Genomic DNA, 21,398 nt, shown 5'->3' with positions numbered 1-21,398 from the left:
ATATTAAGCAAGGAGGCAAAAAGACAATGCCACACCATGTTCACTTTACTTTCAAGGCTCCCACAAAGTCTAGTCTAAGCTCGATACGATAATATCCTTACTATCATTATTCTACATGTGAAGTCTAGCATCCAGTGCTCTTACATGGTATTTTGTTTACTTGTGTGCACTTCCTTTTTATTCATAATTTTTGTTAGTTTTTTAAAATTGATATCTAATTTTAACTTAGAAAATAATGCTTGTTCATGTTATATACCATGTACTGTAGGTTTCTCTCCCTACATAACATGAAAGGATAGTAGCTTCTCACAATGTGTGTTTGGTTGGCACTACTAGAGGCATTTGATTGGGACTAAAGCTTACAAAAGTCTGCTGTGCATTTGACTTTTTTAATACAATTCTAAATGGAAAACAATTTCGATAGTGGATGCGAAAATTGCTAACTTAAGAATTCAGAGGGATTTAACATATGTTGGTTATTTTTATAACTAAAACCTTTGGTAAAGTTCAAGGTTTTAACTATTTCTTTGAAATTTTGAAGGTTTTTTTTTCTTCGAAAATTGTGCGATTCATTTGACATTAAACCTCGGTTGATCGCGAGCATTACGAAATCCTATGAAAGTTGGCTGTGCAATATGCATTGAACCTTTTAATAATGACATTTTAAATATAATACTCTAAAGTTGTGAACTAGTTCTAAGCTCTCTCTCTCTCTCTCTCTCTCTCTCACCAAAAAAAAAAGGAAAAGGAAAAAAAAAAAGGCCGGCTGGGTGATGCGCCTAGGTTGCAGGTTCGAATCCCGGTGACAGCATTTTTCACCGGAGCACCTCCTCTCGAGTCAGCTATCCTAGCGTAGTAGCCATTGGCCACCATTGGATTCTCATGATGACTTTGTCAGACAACCCATTATGCTGTCGCTCACGTTTATCATCAGACATTTAGTCACAGTGATCACACAGACATGACAGAGTCAGAGAGAGAGAGAGGTCTTTGCCTGTGATCATCCCACCCTGATGAGGAAATTCGAGGCACCGATGACGACGTCGCCGCACCTGAGACTCCAATAGGGCCCCATTTCCCCCATCTTTTGCCCGTGCATTATTGTGCCCTAGTGCGGCCATAGCGGCAGCAAAAGGGCACGTTGAAGGAAGACTTTCTGTAAATGTGCCAGTCAAACTGAAAGAGAAGAAGCATTCGATCTTGACTGCGTCAATAAACTCCACGCAGAGGAGTTTCAATGGCTTCATCTCTTCTCTGGAGTATCTTTGCTGTGTCTAAGTGTTGGCATCTCAAGCTAGACAGGTTCAATGTCAAGGAATTAGGGTTGAAAACATCCAAGACGTTCAGGAGGTGGTCCTGATATTGATTGAATTTGAGGATATATTGGCCATATTTGAGTGAAGGAACAACCAAATTTCTTGGACCTAATCTGCAGCATCCTGACAATATTAGGCTTGGCTCCATCTCTTCTTTGCATAAATTTTCGCTGGCTCTTAGTGCTGGCCTCTCTCAGTCAGCCCGGAAACTGAGGCTCAATGTCAAAGGAATTTGGGTAAAAACATCCGAGATTGATGAATTGGAGGTGGCCCCAACACTGAAGAATTTGAGGGTTGACGAGGTAGTCCCGACACTGATGAATTAACCGAGGTTCAATGTTGAGGGAATTGGGGGAGAAACATCCTAGATTCATGAATTGGAGGTGGTCCTGACATTAATGAATTTGAGGGTTGAAGAGGTGGTCCTGGCACGCATGAATTTGAGGGCATCTTAGTCATATTTTTGTGAAGGAACCTCTCAACATTTTGGATCCAACCTTTAGCATTCTGACAGATATATTGAGCTTCGCTGTTCCCCTGCAGCATCCTGACATATTTTGCTTGGCTCTTCAACACAACAAGGAAAAACAACTGCAAGGAAGATGGGCAACAGGTGGAGGAAAGTGAAGCTGTTGCTTGGATTGAAAATCTGTGCAATCACACCCCCGGATGATGGTCCCGTCGATGACGATCACAATACATGTGCAGCTGCCAATGGATCTTCTTGCGACCAAGATGCACTTTCGCAACAAGGGCCTGCACCTGACCCCGTGGTGGGAATCTCGTACAGCTCATCTGCACTTGGCCAACAGCAGTTGGATAGCTCATCTGCACCTGGCCAACAACAGTTTCCACCTTCTTTCTCTGCTCCAATCGTGTCCAAGCGCCCTGCCTCATCAACTCTTAGCTTGGGTCGCCACAGCCTTCGTCTTTCTCGAGTATGGTGCCATTCATTAGTTGATTGCTTGCTAATTTTAAGGATGTGCTCTTAATTTTAGACCGCATCAGGTATTTCTGCATGTTTGTTTAGTATATTATAAACTTACAGTCCCTCTTTGGTATACCTCCCCATGCTCAAGCAGCATACCTCAGTTCCCAACTCTGCTGTTATCGATGCAACAGCACTTGTGTTAGTTTAGTTTGAAGTTTTGATACATTCTGCTATTTTGTGAGAGGTTTGAATGCAGTGGTTGTACTTCTCCTTCTCCATCACATCATAGATTAAGCCTTGGATTAGCATAGGGACACACCTGAGTGTTTGAATGATATCACTGTTCCTTTTCGTTGGGTCAAGTACTTTGAGGGGGTGTGTCTCTATTATTCCCGTTTGTGTTGGAATTGTTATTGGAAACGAGATTAGTTATATGACTTCTTCAGGAAGGAAATTCCTTCAATCAAACCAGGTTTAAATAACATTTCCAGTATCTTAGCCAAGCAACTCTTTTAAATCAGAAGTTTTGCATAATATTCAAATTTCCTTTTCATGTTTGCTTCATTTATATCAAGAATGGCTTCCTTTTCTAGATTAATGTGAGACGTGGTTGTTATTTTGCTGGGCCTGCTTAAATCTCTTTCTTTACGTGTAATCTCTTTGAAGCAAGAAAAAGTTGCAAGGGAAAACAAGAATCTGCAGCTCATCAATTCATATGTATGTTTTGATCTCATGATGATTAGTTGGAAGTCTAATGTTGAAAATGATGATGCCAAGTCTCTTCATTGACAGTTATGCAATCACAGTACAGCTGAGGCACCGTGTAGAGCCGTCTCTAGATGACTGTTGTAAATTTTGGCGTGAGAAAACTTGCAGCCCCTTCTTTTGGAAGAACAAGAAGTGGGGCTAATGAACCTTTAAAGATGCTTGGCACATGTGGTTGAAGCACATGCTTTTGCTGTGTGAAGGGAGGCTTGACTATATAAGGATCTCATTCCTAATACCTATTTAGTAGACACAAAGACCTCATTCTGACATTATACAAATTCTTCAGATGATTGGAAGGGGACCATGTGCTAGAATGCTATATGTTCAGCATGAGAAGATAATGAGATGGCAAATTTTGACATTAGAGCACAGTCAAACTGCAGTTCAATCCATGCTGGCTGCCACGGGCTAAATTTGTTGAATTTTCATTCTCCAATTTGTTATAAGTCAAGCTTTTGAACTTCCACTTTTCTATGCCTAACAGTGAAGTCTAGGAACTTCAAAGGCTGGCAACATCGAAATCAGATGTTAATACCAATTACACTGATCCAAATATGTGCGTTATTGGTTCTTACCCCCAACTGCTTTCTAGAAGCATGGCAAAGAAAGTTTAGAAATGAACAAACTTAAGGCAAGTAAATTAGCCCATGAGGGTCTAGTTTCTACTTTTCCTGGATCAAGTGTTCCAGCCTTCGTGTCATCGTGAATTTACTGCATTTGCAGCAGGATTGCCACCATTGTGTGTTGTGTTTTCCCCATCCCTTGGATGTATAGGCGCATGTTTCAGGTGTGCATTGTATATTTCAGTTTTCAGTATTCATATCTATCTTCTGCTCTTGATTTTTTTCTTTTTTGGCTCTTGGCATCAAAGGCGAAAATCCAGAAAACCACCAACTCAGTGAGTTGGACAGTTCTAGGGTGAGTTCTATCATTGGTTGCCCTTTGCATCCATGGCCAAGATGCAGGCAACCAGCAAATTCAGTGACTCAAATGTATGCTGCCTGTTGAAAATGTGAGAAGAAGCCATGGAAGAGTTAGAATGGTTTCTGGATTTAGAAACTGTAAAAGAGCAATAACGTATGTTTTATTGCCTTAGGTGCTTCCAATTAGAATAATTAGTAAGAAACCTCCCATTTTCAGATTACTCACAATGTACTTAGGAAGTAAGAAAGCTTGGAAAATAAGGACTTCCAAATCGAACCTGCTGATGGCATAGTAACAAATTGACTGTCTGATACGACTGGAAGGTTGTTCCTTTCAAGTATCTTTTGACCACCACAACTATGATGATGCCAATTGAACCATATTCTCCGAATGTGAGCCCATCTCATAGACCATGGTTGGAACCAAATCACTGTTTGAGGCACATGGTTGCTTAAAAAATTATGGCATTGCCACTCTTCAGCCATTATCAGGGCAGGACTAAAGGTGCCCACCACTCATTGAATTGGAGAACTCTTGGGCCCACCTGCTGTAGGCTTGTGTTTGTGTTCATGTAAATTGGGAGTGTTGAGTGTGGTTTTACCACTTAAGATTCGAAGCTTTGTTGTGAAAGAATATAGGAGAAACGAAGACGGAATATGTATACTACAAAGTAAGGTTTTGACTCTTGAGAGGGGCATATAAGCAAGTTAAATCATGTTCATGAATGAAGGAGAGAGTGGGACATATGAAAGAGTTTGGAGAAGTGGATTTACATAAGTCAAGGCTTTGAGAAGGTCTTTTTCTTCACAATAGGTGGTTTCAAGAGAGACATGGGGATAGAGAGGTAGGGTGGTTGGTTTTTTGAGAGAGGCATACACCATAATGCTAGTTGCATTTGAAAGCCCACAGTTTGGGTACACACTGTGAAGAAATGCCCTAACACAAAAACTCAAACACAATGATACGACAAAGTACAAATTGATAATCAATCACAGTTAGGGTTAGGGTAAGTTAGAGACAATGAACACAGAGAATAAGAAACTGAATGAATTTGAATAGAATACAATGCTCATGTAGCAAACACACTATGCAATGAAGGAATACTGACCCTCGAACTCTCGTTTCTCGAGGAGTGGGGAAGAGAGTATGAGCTAGAGAGTGTGTAGTACTCTTAATGGATCCCAAAATGCAGGAAGGCAGCCTTCAAAGGCGTTTGGTAGTAGCAAACGCAGTTGTGGGTAGTTGGATTAGTGACAGAGGACAAATAAAATTTACAAACGTAGGAGTAGGAGAAGTCTAGCAGTGCAGCAGACAACATATATGATCAAAATGCAGCCTACATGTGGTCAAACAGTGAGAGCGACAGCTACGCTGTCAAAAACACAGCATGGAAAGAAATTGCTAGTAGTAGAGGGAGCCTGCAGTGCAGCAAATGCAGCCACGAGGTGGACACCAGGCAATCAGCAGCACAGCCTCTAGGTAAAGGTGGACAGCTAGCGACAGCTAGAAGGAGAGAAATCGGTAGGAAGAGGGCTGCAAATAGACTCCGGATGATGGTAGACAATGTGGGGCAGTTTCAGCTGTGATGTCCTTTGTGAATAGGGTGTGGGCAGCAAAGCTCTGGCACATGCAATCTGCAAAAACAAGATTGATTGAATGGGAGGGCAGCTTGTCGATTTATAAAAAGTTTTGGGCCTCCCAAATTAGGGTTCGCATATGGGACATATAAACTGTCTAGGACCACGTTTGTTTTAAATAAAAAGGTTAAATTCATTAATTTATTTGACTTTTGGGACTGTTTGATGAAAGCTAATCTATTTTTAGCTCAACATCCCTTCTCAGGCCCAAAACTAGAACTAGAAAGGGACTACAAACAAGTCCAAGCCCTTTTTTCTCTTTGTTTTCCCAAGGTGTCTGTCATGAGGATATGTATTTTTGAAACCTCACTTAACATGTGGATTAATTTTTAATCACATGGTTAAGTGAATGTTGCATATGTGAGGTGTAATTAGGGTTAGAGTAAATTGACGAGTCCAGGACCCGAAGAAATCACGGGATATCAAAGGCACCGCACAGGTACTTCGTGGTATCTGGTGCCAGTTGTTGGCCTAGGCCATTCATTTGCCCATAAGTGTTTGTTGGTGACAACAGAGAAGTGGCATTTAATTGTGTTTAACGCCAACCTGATGGTCAAAGATGGTGCAGGGACACTTGGGAATGGAAGTTGCCTAGCCAATTTAATTATTGGCCAGTCAGATTATTTTTCAGAGCACCGAAATAATTATTAGATTAATTTTCAGTATTTAAAGACTGAAAATAATATTTAATTATGGATAATGCTGGAAAAACCATTTGGAAAGGCTGCCACTTGTCAAAAATGCCCATGCAAGACTGAAAAACGTCTTTAGAGGCTGGAGAGAGGCATTTTAGTGTATTCAACCTGCAAGAGAGAGGGAGGAGATACTGTTGGTCTGATTTGCAGCCATTGGAGGTTGTTTTGAGGCAGCCAGGGGCAGGAGAAGACCAATCAACAGTAGGTGACAACATCTATAGGCTGTTGAGATAGGGCAACAGTAGTATATGACTGATTTTCTTCAGTTCTTTGCATCTACAAGCTGTTGAAACAGAGCAACAGTAGTAAATGACAAATTTTCTTCAGTTCTTTGCGAAGAAAGTCTGAATTTTCTCTCTCCTCAATATTCTTTCTCACCTCCCAACTTTTCTACAGCCTTGCTCCAAAGATTACAGCATTGAGATCACTAGAGGTTGAGAAATTTCAGATTTCTCTGCTGTAAACCCTAATTTGTAGCAGAAATTGGGGTTTAGCAGCAGCCTTAGGAAGTGTGCTAGAAATTGGAAGCTCCAATACTTGGAATCAATAGGGCTGAAGCTGTTTTCAGTCAAATTTAGGTGGAGGGACCAGCAAATCAATGAATTTGGGGCATTTTCCATCTCCATCAAAGCAGTTGAAGGCAAATTGATTGCCCGAATCAAGGGGACAAATCAGATTGAAGACTTGTTGGTCATTTTGGACAGCAAGGGGAGTTGGAATACCGAAAGGGATTGGGAGAATCCCATTGTACATCAACTTCTTCTTCAATTAAGTTAAATAAATACTGAAAGGGGGTGCCAGTTTTAGGGCCAACAGGGTGTCGAATGTCCAAGATTATATAGTAAAGTGTGCATTTCAATTTTGTGAATTTGTTTATTGCTGTAAATAGTTCTTAATCAGGTTATTTACCACCTTATCCGAGGAGAAAGTCTAGTTTCAGTGTCCCACCCCAAAGCACTAGGATATTGGGCAAAGGATGCACGTTGGTTGCCTAGTGATCTACCAAGACTATAGAGGTGATGGTAATCTTACCAAGGGAGCGCAAGTGTTTACCCTAGAGAGGCGAGAGCATTAGGCAAAGGGTGCGTATCGGCTGCCCAATGGCCTACTAAGTCTTGCAAAGGTAGATGGAAATACAATGGATTGACTTTTTCTTTTTCTTTTTGGGAGGGCTTTTGTTTTGGTTTTCAAAAGATTTATGATTGAGGGTTTTAAATAAGTTTTCGGTCTATTGACTAACTGTGTCCCAAAGGAAGAATGATAAGGGATGGTGAGCTCTAAGATCTTCGCAAAACAAACAAGGCTATCTCTACTACTATTGGATGTCGATGGCGAAGAAAAGTAGAATGTGGGATAGAGGAAGAAAGAAGGCAAGTTGAGCAAGCAAAGCAAGCAAGGGAGACTGCCCTTGGAGATTGCCATGTGTAATGTTGTGAATATGGTGGATACAGAGTCAACCATTCCAAAGACTAAAAAGGGATAAATGTGCACAGATGCATGTTTACAAAAAATAGAATGGCAATGTGCTAGAGTTATGTAAGAGGCAATGCAGGCAGTCATACTCACGCAAAATGCTATGCAATGGTGCCACTTGAACAATGTCCTCACAAGGGAATTATGTACTTTGCCCAAGCATCCTTTTACAATCATGGTCATCATCCTGATGATGCAGATGAAGATATAAAGTACAAAGGAAATACATAATGTTTGAATGAATCTATAAGCAACACCTTGTCATCATCAAGGAAAAAGCCGCCTCGTCTCAAACTAGAAGGGAAAGCTAGAGGGAGTCAACCTCCCCTCCGTTTGTCCAAAGCAATAGGGGAGGGTGTATCTAAGCCGATCTTGCGAAGCAGGTACTATAAAACGGCTTATTGATTGATTGATTGCCTTGATCAACATGCTTGTAAAATCGTCATTGGAAGACACAAACTCTAGATGAATAGTGCCTAGCTTAATTTGTTGTTTGGTCAAGTGAAAGTGTACTACAACGTGCCTTGTTTGTAGAGTGATGACGGGGTTACTAGGTAGTACGATCGCACTTGGTTATTGCAGTAGATGATAGTCGGAACAACACAAGGGAACTGAAGCGTTGCCAGTAACCTCCTTAGGTAGATGGTCCCTGTGGTGCCATTGTGTGATCTTTGCATCGTATCCTCTAAGGCAATCTCTCGATACATGGCATTGTGTGTCATCACTGTTTTGGGGAGTACCTGTGCATCCATTAAAATCATTGACTAGCAATATGTCTCCCATATTGGCAAACTATAAAATATCCTCATACAGTGAATGTAAAGGGACTCTTTTGTTTTATCTCTTGTGTGGAAAGTAGCAAACTTCTATGAATAACTCTTTGAGTCCATCTCTATATACTTAGATCCATAGGTATCGTGCCTCGTTATCTTTATGTATGACATGTACTCAATCACGGAGCTCCTCCTTGAATAGTATAGTTGCTCCTCTAGATCCTATGAAGGGATGAGTGCTGAATGGAAGTGCGAGTTAGGAGTGGAGCACCGATGTTGAGTGTGAGAGAGAGTGAATCCCAAAATGAGTATACTAGATTTGTTACGATACACAAAGAATAAAATGTATTTATATGTTAGGGTACAAATAAGGGTGTGTTCACACCCGTATAACATTACATGGAGATGAAGGGACCTTACACCCAACAATCTCCTACTTAAAGGCCCGAAGTGGTACCTTTAAGCTAACCAACTCCCACTAATCGGATGCAACGCTCATGTTGAGTCTTTGTAAGACTCTTAGTGAGAACATCTGCTAATGTGCTTTGCTGTCAAGTACATTAGCAAAGTACTTTGCTAATGTACTTATTTTGTGAGAGAAACAAGTGCTGCCTTCTATCCCTTTTAATGCGCATGCCCAAAATGTGTTCAGCTGCCCCCAAATCTTTCACAGAGAAGGCTGAACTTAGTTGCCTTTTCAGAGCATTCAAAGAACTCTTATGCTTTCCTGCAATTAGCTTGTTATCCACATATAAGACCATCACTATAAGACTTCCATCATTAGCCTTTTTAGTGTATAAGCAATGATTTGCATGACTGCGTTTAAATTCATGGTTGAGTATGAAGGTATCAAACTTTTTGTACCATTGTCTAGGGGCTTGTTTTAGCCCATATAATTTGTATTTTAGCTTACAAACTAAATACTCTTTCCTTGGAATGGCAAAGGATTTTGGTTGTTTCATGTATAGCTCTTCATCCAGATCACCATGAAGAAAAGAAGGCTTCACATCCATTTGATCCAACTCTAAATCCAAGGATGTGGTGAGAGCAAACAAAACTCGGAGTGTAGTCATCTTCACCATTGGTGAAAAAACTTCATGGAAGTCTATACCTTCCTTTTGTGTATAGCCGTTAGCAACCAACCGTGCCTTGTACTTGGGCTTCCCATCAATATATTTCACTTTGTGAACCCATTTATTAGGGATAGCTTTTCTATCCTTGGGTAAAGGTACAAGCTCCCAAGTGTTATTTGCATACAGAGACTCCATCTCTTCCTGTATAGCAAGCTCCCACTTTCTCTTGTTTTCACGACTGTGCCTCTCTAAATATCAGATGCTCACCCTCGTCAGTCAACAAAATGCAATCCAAAGATGGCTGAAACCTTTGTGGCCGCCTTCTGACACGTGTAGACCTTCTTACCCAATGATGTGTATTGTGAGGCAATGCGTCTACATCCTCAGATATGTACACATCATTACCAGGTTGTTGATTTTCAGCATTTTCTTACTGCTGTAACATGTTCTCAGCATGTTCTTCTTGCTGTTCTATTCCATCCTGTCCATCTATTTGCTGTCCATTATCTTTTGGCTGTAGCACAATAGGTTGCCACTCATTTTCAGCATCAAAAAGAACAAAATCTTTAGCTAATGGCTGTTGAATGGCTGGCTGTTCATGTTGAAATTTGACCTTCTTTTTGTCAAGGTCACCTTGTGTAGCATGTTTCAACAACTTTGTCTCATTAAATACTACGTTTCAGCTGTGTACAATCTTGCCCTGAGGAAGCTAAATTCTATAACTCATCTCTCCCTCATCTCCATATCCCATGAAGATACTCTTAATGGATTTCATGTCTAGTTTTGTCCTCTGTTCTATAGATACATGCACAAAGGCATCACAACCAAAGACACGCAAACGGTCATATGAAGGAGGTTTGCCAGACCAAACCTCTTTAGGAATGCCATTTTCCAATGCATGATTTGGAGAGCGATTGGATACATAAATTGCAGCTTTAAGAGCCTCTTTCCAAAATTGCTGTGGGAGATTAACTTTGGATAGCATATATCTGACTCTCTCACAAAGTGTGTGATTATATCTTTCAGCCACGCCATTTGATGCAGGATTGTAAGGAGTTGTCAACTCCCTTTTGATGCCATGTATCTCACAAAACTCTTTGAACTCATTAGAAACATACTCACCCCCATTATCCGTTATAGCTTTTAACTTAAGTCCTCTCTGTGTGGTAACGAAAGCATGAATCCTTTTAAAGGTATCCATCACTTCCTTTTTGCTCTTTAATACATACACCCATGACTTTCTATTGAAATCATCAATAAAAGTGATAAAGTAACATGCACCCCCATATGAAATAGCAGGCATAGTGCACGCATCAGAGTGTATTAAATCAAGAGCATTGAACTTCTTAACGACACCAGAGTAATAAGGAGACTTCACATGGTTTCCATATACGCAATCATTGCAAAAATTGAGACCAAAGCCTTTTACATCAGATCTCCCTAAAGAGGAGAGAATATGAAGGCCCTTTTAGGTTATATGGCCAAGTCTTTAGTGCCAAAGTTCCATCGGTGAATGAACTTCAGCCACAGCCAAGAACTTGCCAAGTAATGCTTTACAATGCAAATAGTACAGAGTCCCCTTTCTACTGTCTTTAACAATTAGCATAGAGCCCTTGTGGACCTTCCAAGATCCACCACCAAATGTAGTAAAATACCCTCTTGTATCAAGCTGTCCAACTGACAATAGACTTTTCTTTATGCCAGGTACATGTTTGATATCCTGTAGAATCAGCTCTTGATCATTTTCAAGATCCACCACCAAATGTAGTAAAATACCCTCTTGTATCAAGCTGTCCAACTGATAATAGACTTTTCTTTATGCCAGGTACATGTTTGACATCCTGCGAATCAGCTCTTGACCATTTTCAAGGACCAAGTGAATGGTACTACACCCTCTATCTCACATGCATAGTTATTACCCAAGTAAACCTTGTCTAGGCAACCTGCAGTGTATTCAGAAAATGACTCCAAGGAGTAACATGAAAAGAGGCACTGCTGTCCACTATCCAAGATGTGCATATCACTTGCTGCTACCATAGTGTCTACATTGCATGAGGTTGCAACAAGTATCTCTCCAATGTCAGAGAGCTTTTCAATGACAACAGAGAATGTAACATTTGCCTTTGCAACTTCTTTTGAGGGAGATGTGTCATTATCTTTCTTGTCATCTTTCTTTTTCTTTCCTTGTTGTTCTTTCTTTCTTGCTCTTTCTTGTAGTACCGGCACTCGGGCTTTTTATGCCCTTTACGTCCACATTGATAGTAAGTAACATCTTGTTGTTTGCGCTTGCTTTTACTTCTACTTTTGCCTTTATTTGCTGCATTACCCCTCTTCTCTGACCTACCTCTAAGACGATAGATTGAACCACTGCTTTCTCCACTAGATTTTCTTCTGATCTCCTCATCGAGGATAGAGCCTTTGACACCATCAAAGGTTAAAGCAGTGTTGTTGCTAAGTGAAACAATCAAAGCCTCCCAGCTATTAGGTAAATTCATAAATGAGAAAATAGCTTTCAGTTTATCATTGAAGGGTTGTAGACTAGAGTCTTGCAACAACTAACTCAAAATCCCTGTGAAAGCACTCAAATGCTCAGATGCTGGCTTAGACTCATCCAACTCCATGTTCACAAGTTGTTTGCACATGAGATGCACTTGATTTACTGGGGTTGTATTTTCACAAGTATCCGTTAACTTTTTCCATACGTTGTAAGCTATATCAAGACGCTTAATGTTTGTAAGCACATCATCAGATACAACCATTTTAATGTATGCAATGGCCTTCTTGTTGAGTCTAGCCCAATCCTCATTTGCCATAGCTGCAAGCTCAGTTTCCAAGAGAGCATCATCACTGTCTTTGAGAAACAGAATGCCTTGCATCCTATCCTTCCATAGATCAAAGCCAACGCCACCAAACCTCTTGATTTCAAGGAGGGATTTAGTATCACTGCTCTTGAAAGCATTAGTGGCCATTTGTTAGCAAAAGTGCCAAGTACCAATGCTGTTATTTATGACAGCAAATAAGAGGCTGAATACTCAGCTAATTTCAGCCCAAAATTTCAGGAAATAAGAGCAAGATTTAGTCTCATTGTATTACAGATAGTGCCCAAATACAAGTACAGCAGTGGAGGGAATGACTTTCAGAAATATAACTGAAATTGCAGCATACATGACATGCATACATCACTGCCAAGTGACTCCCACTTCAGCAATGGCACCAAAAATACATCTGCAACAATCCCAGATCTGCAAATGATCTCTAAGACTGCTATACCATGAATATTCAGCAATACAACAACTCAATAGGAGCTGCTTGACATGTATACTGCATACATATTTACCCAAATCAATTTTTGATACACAAAAATACCCAAGAATTCTCTGCAATTTCTCCAAACTCTCACAAGTGGGAGATAAAAGACTTGAATTTCATTGCTTACATCACTAAGATTGCTTCAGCATTGTCCCAAAATGCATCACACACATCAATTTTTCCAAAATCCATAAATTTCAGCAAAAGCCCCAAATTTCATTGACCAATCTGCCCCAATTGCATTAATACGTGTTCCCAAGAGCATAAAACGAGAAAATTTCACAAAATTTTGCAAAAGCCCCAATTTCTAAAGTTCAAATGTGCACCAATGTCAATAAATTTACCTCAACTGAGCGAAATTTCACTAATTCATGTAAAGCCCCAAAAATTTCAGGCCAATGTGTACTATTTTTGCAATTTTAGGGTCAAATGTCACTATTGTGGATGAATAGCATCAAATTTGGAAATAGCCCCAATATCAGCCATGAAATTTTTGAAAAATTCTTTGCTATGCTTCCACGCGTGAATTGGGGACCTATGTAAGTGTGTCAAGTCACAGAAAAAGTCAAACAAACTGTCGACTGACTGTTGGGTGTTGTCGCGAGCCGTCGCCTGGGTCTTGCTGATTGTCTGGTGTCAATTGCAACCAGTTGCCGTGAGCTGTCGCTTGGTCCACACTGACCCGGGAACAATCACTTGCAACTTGGGAATTGTCATCTGTAACTTGGGAATTGTTGCCTACTTATCCAGCACACACACATGCTTGAAGCTAATGTTTCTTCGCGCAAATAAGTTGAATCTGACATGCTTAAATTTCAAGAAGCGTGCACACTTTAGCCGGAGCTCTGATACCAGTTTAAAGGGATGAGTGCGCAATGGAAGTGTGAGTTAGGTGTGGAGCAACAATGTTGAGTGCGAGAGAGAGTGAATCCCAATATGAGTATACTGGATTTGTTACGGTACACAAATAATAAAATGTATTTATATGTTAGGATACAAATAAGGGTGTGTTCACACTTGTATAACTTTACATGGAGACAAGGTGTCACGGGGACGTGAAATTTTGAGATGCTTTAATCTTGCTAGTAACATTTGATTAAGTTACTAATCAAATGTGCAAGGTTGTTTAGCACATGTGATGCACATGGTAGTTATTTCATGGGACGTGAAATTTTGAGATGCTTTAATCTTGCTAGTAACATTTGATTAAGTTACTAATCAAATGTGCAAGGTTGTTTAGCACATGTGATGCACATGGCAGTTATTTCATGGGAACGGTTCAAGGACCCCGAGGATGCAGTGGGTGTTAAAGGCAAAAGTTGTGTTAAGTTATGCCAACTGGGTTTTGGTGGTCAGTTCGTGCCAGGTTGGACCCTAGGACAATTGTTTGGCCATTAAGTGTTAGTGGTGACACTAGGGACTAGCATTAATTAATTAATTAATGCTAGTCTAAGGTTCAACAGAGGTTGGGAACCACTCCAAGTTGCAAATGGCCTAGCCAATTTCATTACAGATGGGCATGTTTAATTTTGGGCAAGGTCAAAAGGGTTGAAATTAATTTTCAGAATTAATTAATTATGAAAAATTAATTTAATGGCTGAAAATGCGTTAGGAAGGCTGCCACTTGGCAAAACTTTCCCATGCAACTAGGGAGAAGGCTGTTGGAGGGTGGTGGAAGCTGAATAGCAGCCATTCGGAGCTTGGTGGAGGGAGAGGAGGTGATCAGATTTGGCTCTGAGTGGCGATGATGACTGATCGTGCGCCGCGACAGGACAGGGGGCAGCAGGTTTTCTCTTCCGCCTCAAGAGAGGCGGCGGTAGGAGAGGAGGGCTCGCCAGTTGAGCTGGTGTTTTACCCCCCCTTTTGAAGCTGTTGGTGCCATCAGATTTGTCATCAGAGCTACGAATCAAAAGATACATTTCAGCTGATTTTCTCTCTTTCTACAACATTCTCTCATCTCCTCCAGTCTATGCTCAAGTATTCTCAGCAATCCTCAACCATGGGTAGCAGAGTACAGCCAAATTTGGTGGACAGTAGAGAGTTTACTGCTGTAAACCCTAAATTACAGCAGTAATTAGGGTTTAGCAGCCACCTTGGGACTCGTGCCATCAGTGAAAGGCATTGTACACTGAAATCAGCACCGGAAATTCATGGAATTGTGAGGATTTCAGATGCCAGCCCATCTGTTGTGAATTTGGGGCAGCATTTGACCAGTTGGGGTTCCATTAGAGCAAGTCCTGGGTGAAAATCAAGGGGCAATTTGCCCGAATGCTTTGCTGATTATTGGAACAGCAAGAGGCTTTTGAATTAGCCAAGGAGATCATGAAATCTCGGCTTGTAATTTATCCATCAGCAATTGAAATTAAAGAAATACCGAAAGGGGCGCCAGTTTTGGGGCCAATAGGGTGTCCACTATCCAAGTTTATGAAGGTAAAGTGAGAATTTCAGTTTATGTTCATTTGCTAATTGCTGTAATTAAGTGCTTAATCAGGTTAAACCACCCTATCCGAGAAGGAAGGCGGTTTCACAAGAGAACTTTACACCCAACATCTTGTGGTCTCTCTTGCTATGCATGATTAGGGACGAAAAATTGACTCCCATCTATATCCTTGTACCTTTGGTAAATGCCTACCATTGCATTGGTGTGTCTTTGGTATGTTAGAGATTGTCATCCCTTGGACATGCATTTTCCTTAGTTAGGCTGTATATATGTATTTTTCCATCCGGGCAATCTTTCGAGAGTGTTTTGGGTGTGTGGAGTAGGTTTACCATCTGCCAGTGCCATGTTAGACGGACTGCCACGTGGCAGTCCAATCGGCCAGTTTGTAGTACAATTCGCTGCATTAAAATCAGCTGCCGACCTGACAATTTTTTTGTTTTTTCAGCAGGCTATAAATAGCCTGACACCAGCACACTCCTCTGCACTTGCAGTTGTAGATTTTAGGGAAGAGATCGGGCAGGTTGCAGTAGACTTCAAGGTGTCCAGCAAGGAGACATTGTCAAGGTCGAGATACAAAGTCATACAGACTGCGCTCGTGTACATATCTGCATTCCTTTGTATTCAGTATACTTCATACAACAGATCTTCTTGTTCTTCTATCTCTCTCTCTCTCTCCTCTTTGTGTTCACCCTACTCTCTCAGCTTGGTTCCATGCTTCCGCATTGGTGGATGATTCGTGTTGTTCTTGCCTTGGCTGGGGGTAGGAGATGGCTCGTCTTTCAGTTGGATGTGAAGTTGGCCTTCTTGAACGGCGACTTGAAGGAGGAGATCTATGTGGAGCAGCCTCCTAGCTTTGGATCCTCAGATGTAGACACTAGATTAACATTGTATAATCCTTATGTTTTGTGAAGCTGATTGTCTCGTTGGTGACAGCAAGAATGGACTCTATCTTCTCTAAAGCAATGCTCTTACGACATTAAGTGATGTCATGCCTTGGCTTTTTACTGTAGTTACATCACTTTATCTCCGAAGTAGTACCTTTTTGGGATAGCATAAACAAGTGATGATACACATATGCTCAAGAGATTGTGGAGATAGCAATGCAAAAGACAAATCCTAGCACTCAAGCACAAGAGAATAACTCTAAAAAGACCTTGGAGAACTGAGCTGTAAGATAAAGGAAAATAATGCAAAGATAGCTGCTACCACCATGCCAAATGTGTCTTCAGGTGTAATGCCAAACTTGGATACAAGCAGCATTCACCGTCAATATGGAAGAAATACACAACAGTATAGCCAAGTAAATCACATATAGTAGTTGCCGACAATGTCAACACATGCCTGAAGGGACTCTAGGTGCTGGCCATGTTGAGAGTGTTGAATGCAAAGGACTGTCCAAGTTAACATTGTAGCAACATTTGTCACCAGAATGTATCAAACAGGTGCGACAAGTGTCAACCTATAGCTGGTGAATCACATTGCAGGAGATGGTTAAGCCAGCAGGTGAAACATGAAAGAATGAAACATAAATTGTAAATGGAAACACAAGACTACTGGAATAAGAGTTCACTATGAAACTCAAAATGGTAGAGTGCTAGCTCACACACTGCTCTGGCTCTCTCTTTTCACAGAAGAAATTGCTATGCACCCTCCTGTTATTGCAAAGGTGGGACGAATTACGACAAATAGGGTCAGGCTACTATCAAATAGACTATGAAGAGACTGCCATAAGTTAGGCTTTGGGTTCTGTGACCTTTTGAAATGACGGACTCCGACACTATTGAGGCTTTGGGTGCTGTGGCCTTGTAAAATGACAGACTCCAACACTTATGCCAGTCCCAGTACTAGATCAAGGACACGTAGGACCTAGATTAAAGAGACTCCAACACTTATGCCAGTCCCAGTACTAGATCAAGGACACGTAGGACCTAGATTAAAGGTTGACACCTGAGTTATACCCCCTTGGCCAATTACTAGCAATGTATTAGAACATACTTCTCCAACACATACCTGTCAAAGCATGTGCAACACTAGCCTGCAACTTCTAGCCAGCAGAAGACTCCAATATGCATGCTAGCAGAAAAACAAGTCACAGCAAGCAAATGCAGGGTTGAGGCCAGGCAAGGATAGTGCCATCTACAAAAACCCCCTATACAGAAGTTATGCATGACATGTGAACACAAATTAGATAGATAAATGACACAAATGTGATCATGAAATGCGTCTTTGTTTGCTTCAAAGTTCATCGACATTGAACATCACCTTATAACCATGCTATGTCAGGATAATGCAAAACTAAAGCAAATCCTATTGCCTAAAAAAGACCAAGAGGATGAAACAGTACTGAGGGGTACTCCCTGTGTATTGGGGTGATATTATGAGGAATTTGAGTGTTTTTTGTGTTTAAGCAGTTAGTTCTTTGTTGGAGTTGTGTGCATTTACAAGTTCTCTGTATATAAAATCTGAGTTTAAGGCAGATCTGTTGAGATTTATCATCTGAAGGAGCGAACTGCATGAGATTTTTCACACATTGAAAAGGACTGCATGAGATTTTTCACAAATGTGTTGTCAATGCATTGTAATATGTTGCTTCGTCATGCTGAAGAAAACATCTGTACACTTAGTACTTTAGGTATCCACATATATTTTCTGCTGGATGATAGGCTTGTTGTTTTACAGAGTACATGTTCAATATGTCTGGAAACCATGAAACCGGGCCGTGGTCATGCTCTCTTTACAGCAGAATGCTCCCACATCTTCCATTTTTCTTGTATTGCTTCTAATGTGAGGCATGGAAACTTGGTTTGTCCTGTGTGCCGGGCCAATTGGCGAGAAGTACCCTGGCAGGCTCCAATGGACGGATACAAAAGTGACAAGGAAATGCGGGGATCTCACACAAGGGGTTTCTTCTCTCTTGGACGTAACTTGGTGGTGCAGCATGGGGGGAGGGAAGTTGGATCTCATTTCTCAGAAGAGGTGCACAGACCTGATTCAGTACTGCATAATATTGGCCAGAACATTTCCCAGGGCAATAGACATCAAAGCTATCCAGCTGAACCAAACACATATGATGATGATGAACCTTTCAATCACAGCGCTAATGATGGGGGTGTGAATGTTGAAAGGAGAGATGGTTCAAGCAGCAGGGACTATGGACCAGAGGAACTGAGTGCTCAGACATTGGGTGAAGGGGAAGGTTTGGTTTTAAAGCTGGTCCCTGAGCTCCCTGCTGTGCCAGCCTATGAATCCCATGATAGTTTCACATTGCTACTGCATTTGAAGGCCCCTTCAGCCAATGCAAGAACAGCAACAGAGAGGACTGATGGTAACCTCCTTGGTCCTAGTGCACGAGCAGCACCACTGGACCTTGTAACTGTGCTTGACATTAGTGGCAGTATGGCAGGGACTAAGTTGGGGCTTCTCAAACAAGCAATGCACTTTGTAGTATCCAATCTTGGTCCGGCTGACCGTCTCTCTGTTGTAGTATTTTCATCTATTGCCAGACGCATATTCCCTTTAAGAAGGATGTCAGAGGAGGGACGCCAAGAAGTAATACAGGCCATTGAGACATTGATTGCTACTGGAGGAACCAATATATCATCAGGACTAAATAAAGGTGCAAAAGTCTTGGCAGATCGCCAACAACGCAATCCAGTTAGTGCTATTATTCTTCTTTCAGATGGACAAGATACCTTTAGTTTGAACTCTCAAAGACAACATCCATTCTTAGCCACACAAGGATCGATGGGTTCTCGATGGATGGTTCCCGCATCAATTCGCCACAGTGGTCACCATGGGCAGGTACAGATTCCTGTGCACACTTTTGGATTTGGAGCTGATCATGATGCTGCTACCATGCACACCATAGCAGAGGCATCTGGTGGTACTTTTTCATTTATTCAGACTGAGAGGATAATACAAGATGCTTTTGCACAGTGTATTGGTGGTCTGCTGAGTGTGGTGGTTCAGGATTTACAGGCAACAGTGTCTTGCTCTGCACCTGGTGTGCTAATCAACAATGTCTGTGCTGGCAGCTATAATAGCAGCATTTTGGACAATGGAAGGCATGGCATTATTAAGTTTGGAGATCTCTATGCTGAAGAGGAAAGAGATGCCTTGGTGGTTATAAGGCTTCCGTCTCTTGTTAATTCCCAGCCAGTTGTCTCTTTGTCCTTGCTGCAAGCTGGTTGCATCTACACCGATCCTGCCACAAAAGAAACTAAACAACAGTTTGCAGATGATTTGTGGCTTGAGCGTCCAGAAAATTTGGAAAAGGAGCATCAAGCTAGGAGCCTTGATGTTGATCGGCAAGTCAACAGATTGCATGTCGCTGAAGCAATTACTGAAGCCAGGTCCCTAGCAGACCAAGGAGACATTGCCGCTGCCCAGTCTAAGTTACAGCATGCTAAAACAGCACTGGGCAACTCTCCTTCTGCATTGGCTGGAGATCAGCTCTGCAGTGTTTTGGATGCCGAGCTAAGAGAGATTCAATTTAGAATGGCAAGCAGGCAGACCTATGAGCGCTCTGGCAGGGCATACCTTCTTTCAGCTCAGAGCTCTCATTTGAGGCAAAGAGCCACAACGAGGCATGATACTTTGGACAGTCATAGTCATGATTATCAAACTCCATCCATGGTAGACATGATTTTGCAATCGCAAATCTTATCCTCATCAGAGCTGTGTGCTCCAGGGGCGTTTCCCAATGCTGCCACCAGAGCAAACCGTCAAAACATAAGGTCAGGTGGCAGGCAGCCATCTTGAAGCTTTAAGCCTTACTCCCAAACATTCTCTTGGATTGGTTTGCTGAGTGTATGATGTTTGTGGATCTGGCTACTATTCCTGTTCATTCTTATGATGAAGTCATTAATCATTTCTTTGCTCACTTGCTCCCTTGAATTGGCCAGTGCACCAATGGTTAAGGCATCAGGAGCAGATCAATTTAAGATCAATTTATTGCATCTCTCTGTCTCTCAGTTTTTCTATTTGTCTCATAGGCCAATTTGCCTTTTGTAGGTGTTAATACAAATTTCTTTCTTCTCTCTCTTTTGAGTCTGAAACAATTGCTATCAGTAAGATGATAAAGTTGTCTAATTGCAAGTTGCATCTTTCAGGAAGTAATTTTGAAAGTGGATTCAACATCTCATAGGGAAGTAAAGTGTGTGCATAATGTTGAATGGCGCACTTAAAACAACTATAGCGCACACAGAATACTGAATGGCATACTTTGGAATTTAAAAACAGGGAAAACTGGAGTGGAATGAGGAAAATTGACAACCAGCCACCGCATGACACATTTTCAAGGCACTTGATGCATCTATTTACAGCTTGTTAGAAAGCTTTTGCCTTTCGAAATTTTAAGGAGATGATGGACGAGCTTGGAAAAGTAAAAATGGAGGCTATGGTTGGGTGCCCTCAAACCTCTACATTCAATTTTATGGAGTTTTGGTCAACATCTCCTTTAATCAGCTTCTCTTATTGCTTATAGCAGATCTTTGTTTTTTATGCTTTCTCACTGTGGTCCCTAACATAACATGTGATGAGTCTAGGCTTGATAACGGATTTCACATTTGTATCAAGTTGCATGTTATGAAAGCAGCTTTCTAGGACTACTACGTTACTGGGATTGGACTGTCTATAATACTTTTCTGCAAGGTAGCATTTGCATTCTTAAAGAACATTTATCCTGCTTATGCACTATTTAGAGGAGGTAGAGTTTGAGAATTGATAGATAAGGCCGTGAGGTGTGGCAAATATGGCAACATTTTGTCCATTACCCGAGGAATAGAGATGAACAGGCTGAGAGGCATGAAGAGAGGGTGGCAAGTATGGCATGTGGTGAAGTTAGATGGCGAGTGCATTGCGGGCATGGGATTGGCCACAAGAGACTTGGAAGTCAATGCCATGGATGTACTTTGTTGCTTCTGATGTGGTCTCTAATGCATAGAAGCTTCTTGCATTAAGGGCATTCGTGGGTGGTCCTTGAACCTATCCACTACTATGTTCTGGCCATAGATTTTTGTCACCTGTGTCCTTTGCTATGTCCAATCCATGTGGGCATG

General features: G+C 41.4%; 1 protein-coding gene across 1 annotated transcript; it reads left to right on the top strand.

Moving 5' to 3' along the window:
• Positions 1-891: 891 nt before the first annotated feature.
• Positions 892-20,381, top strand: LOC148012082 (E3 ubiquitin-protein ligase WAV3-like). The gene is made up of 2 exons (XM_087669590.1): positions 892-2,254; positions 18,019-20,381. Exons 1-2 carry the CDS (start codon positions 1,919-1,921, stop codon positions 20,098-20,100), a joined length of 2,418 nt encoding a protein of 805 aa, XP_087525716.1. The 5' UTR covers positions 892-1,918; the 3' UTR covers positions 20,101-20,381.
• The last annotated feature ends 1,017 nt before the right edge of the window (positions 20,382-21,398 follow it).

This window comes from Lygodium microphyllum, chromosome 27, assembly GCF_053477565.2.
Source record: "Lygodium microphyllum isolate KBCC chromosome 27, Lygodium_microphyllum_v1.1.10, whole genome shotgun sequence".
Taxonomy (NCBI): Eukaryota; Viridiplantae; Streptophyta; class Polypodiopsida; order Schizaeales; family Lygodiaceae; genus Lygodium; species Lygodium microphyllum.
Note: the sequence above shows the minus strand (reverse complement) of the source record. Positions and strands in the feature narration are given on the sequence as shown.

What these genes read in the sequence shown, in the direction of transcription:
- LOC148012082 (XM_087669590.1), top strand. Translation starts at nt 1,919, where the DNA reads ATGGGCAACAGGTGGAGGAAAGTGAAGCTGTTGCTTGGATTGAAAATC. An exon ending in ACAGCCTTCGTCTTTCTCGA is followed by an intron (nt 2,255 to 18,018) that starts GTATGGTGCCAT and finishes GTTGTTTTACAG; the next exon opens with AGTACATGTTCAATATGTCT.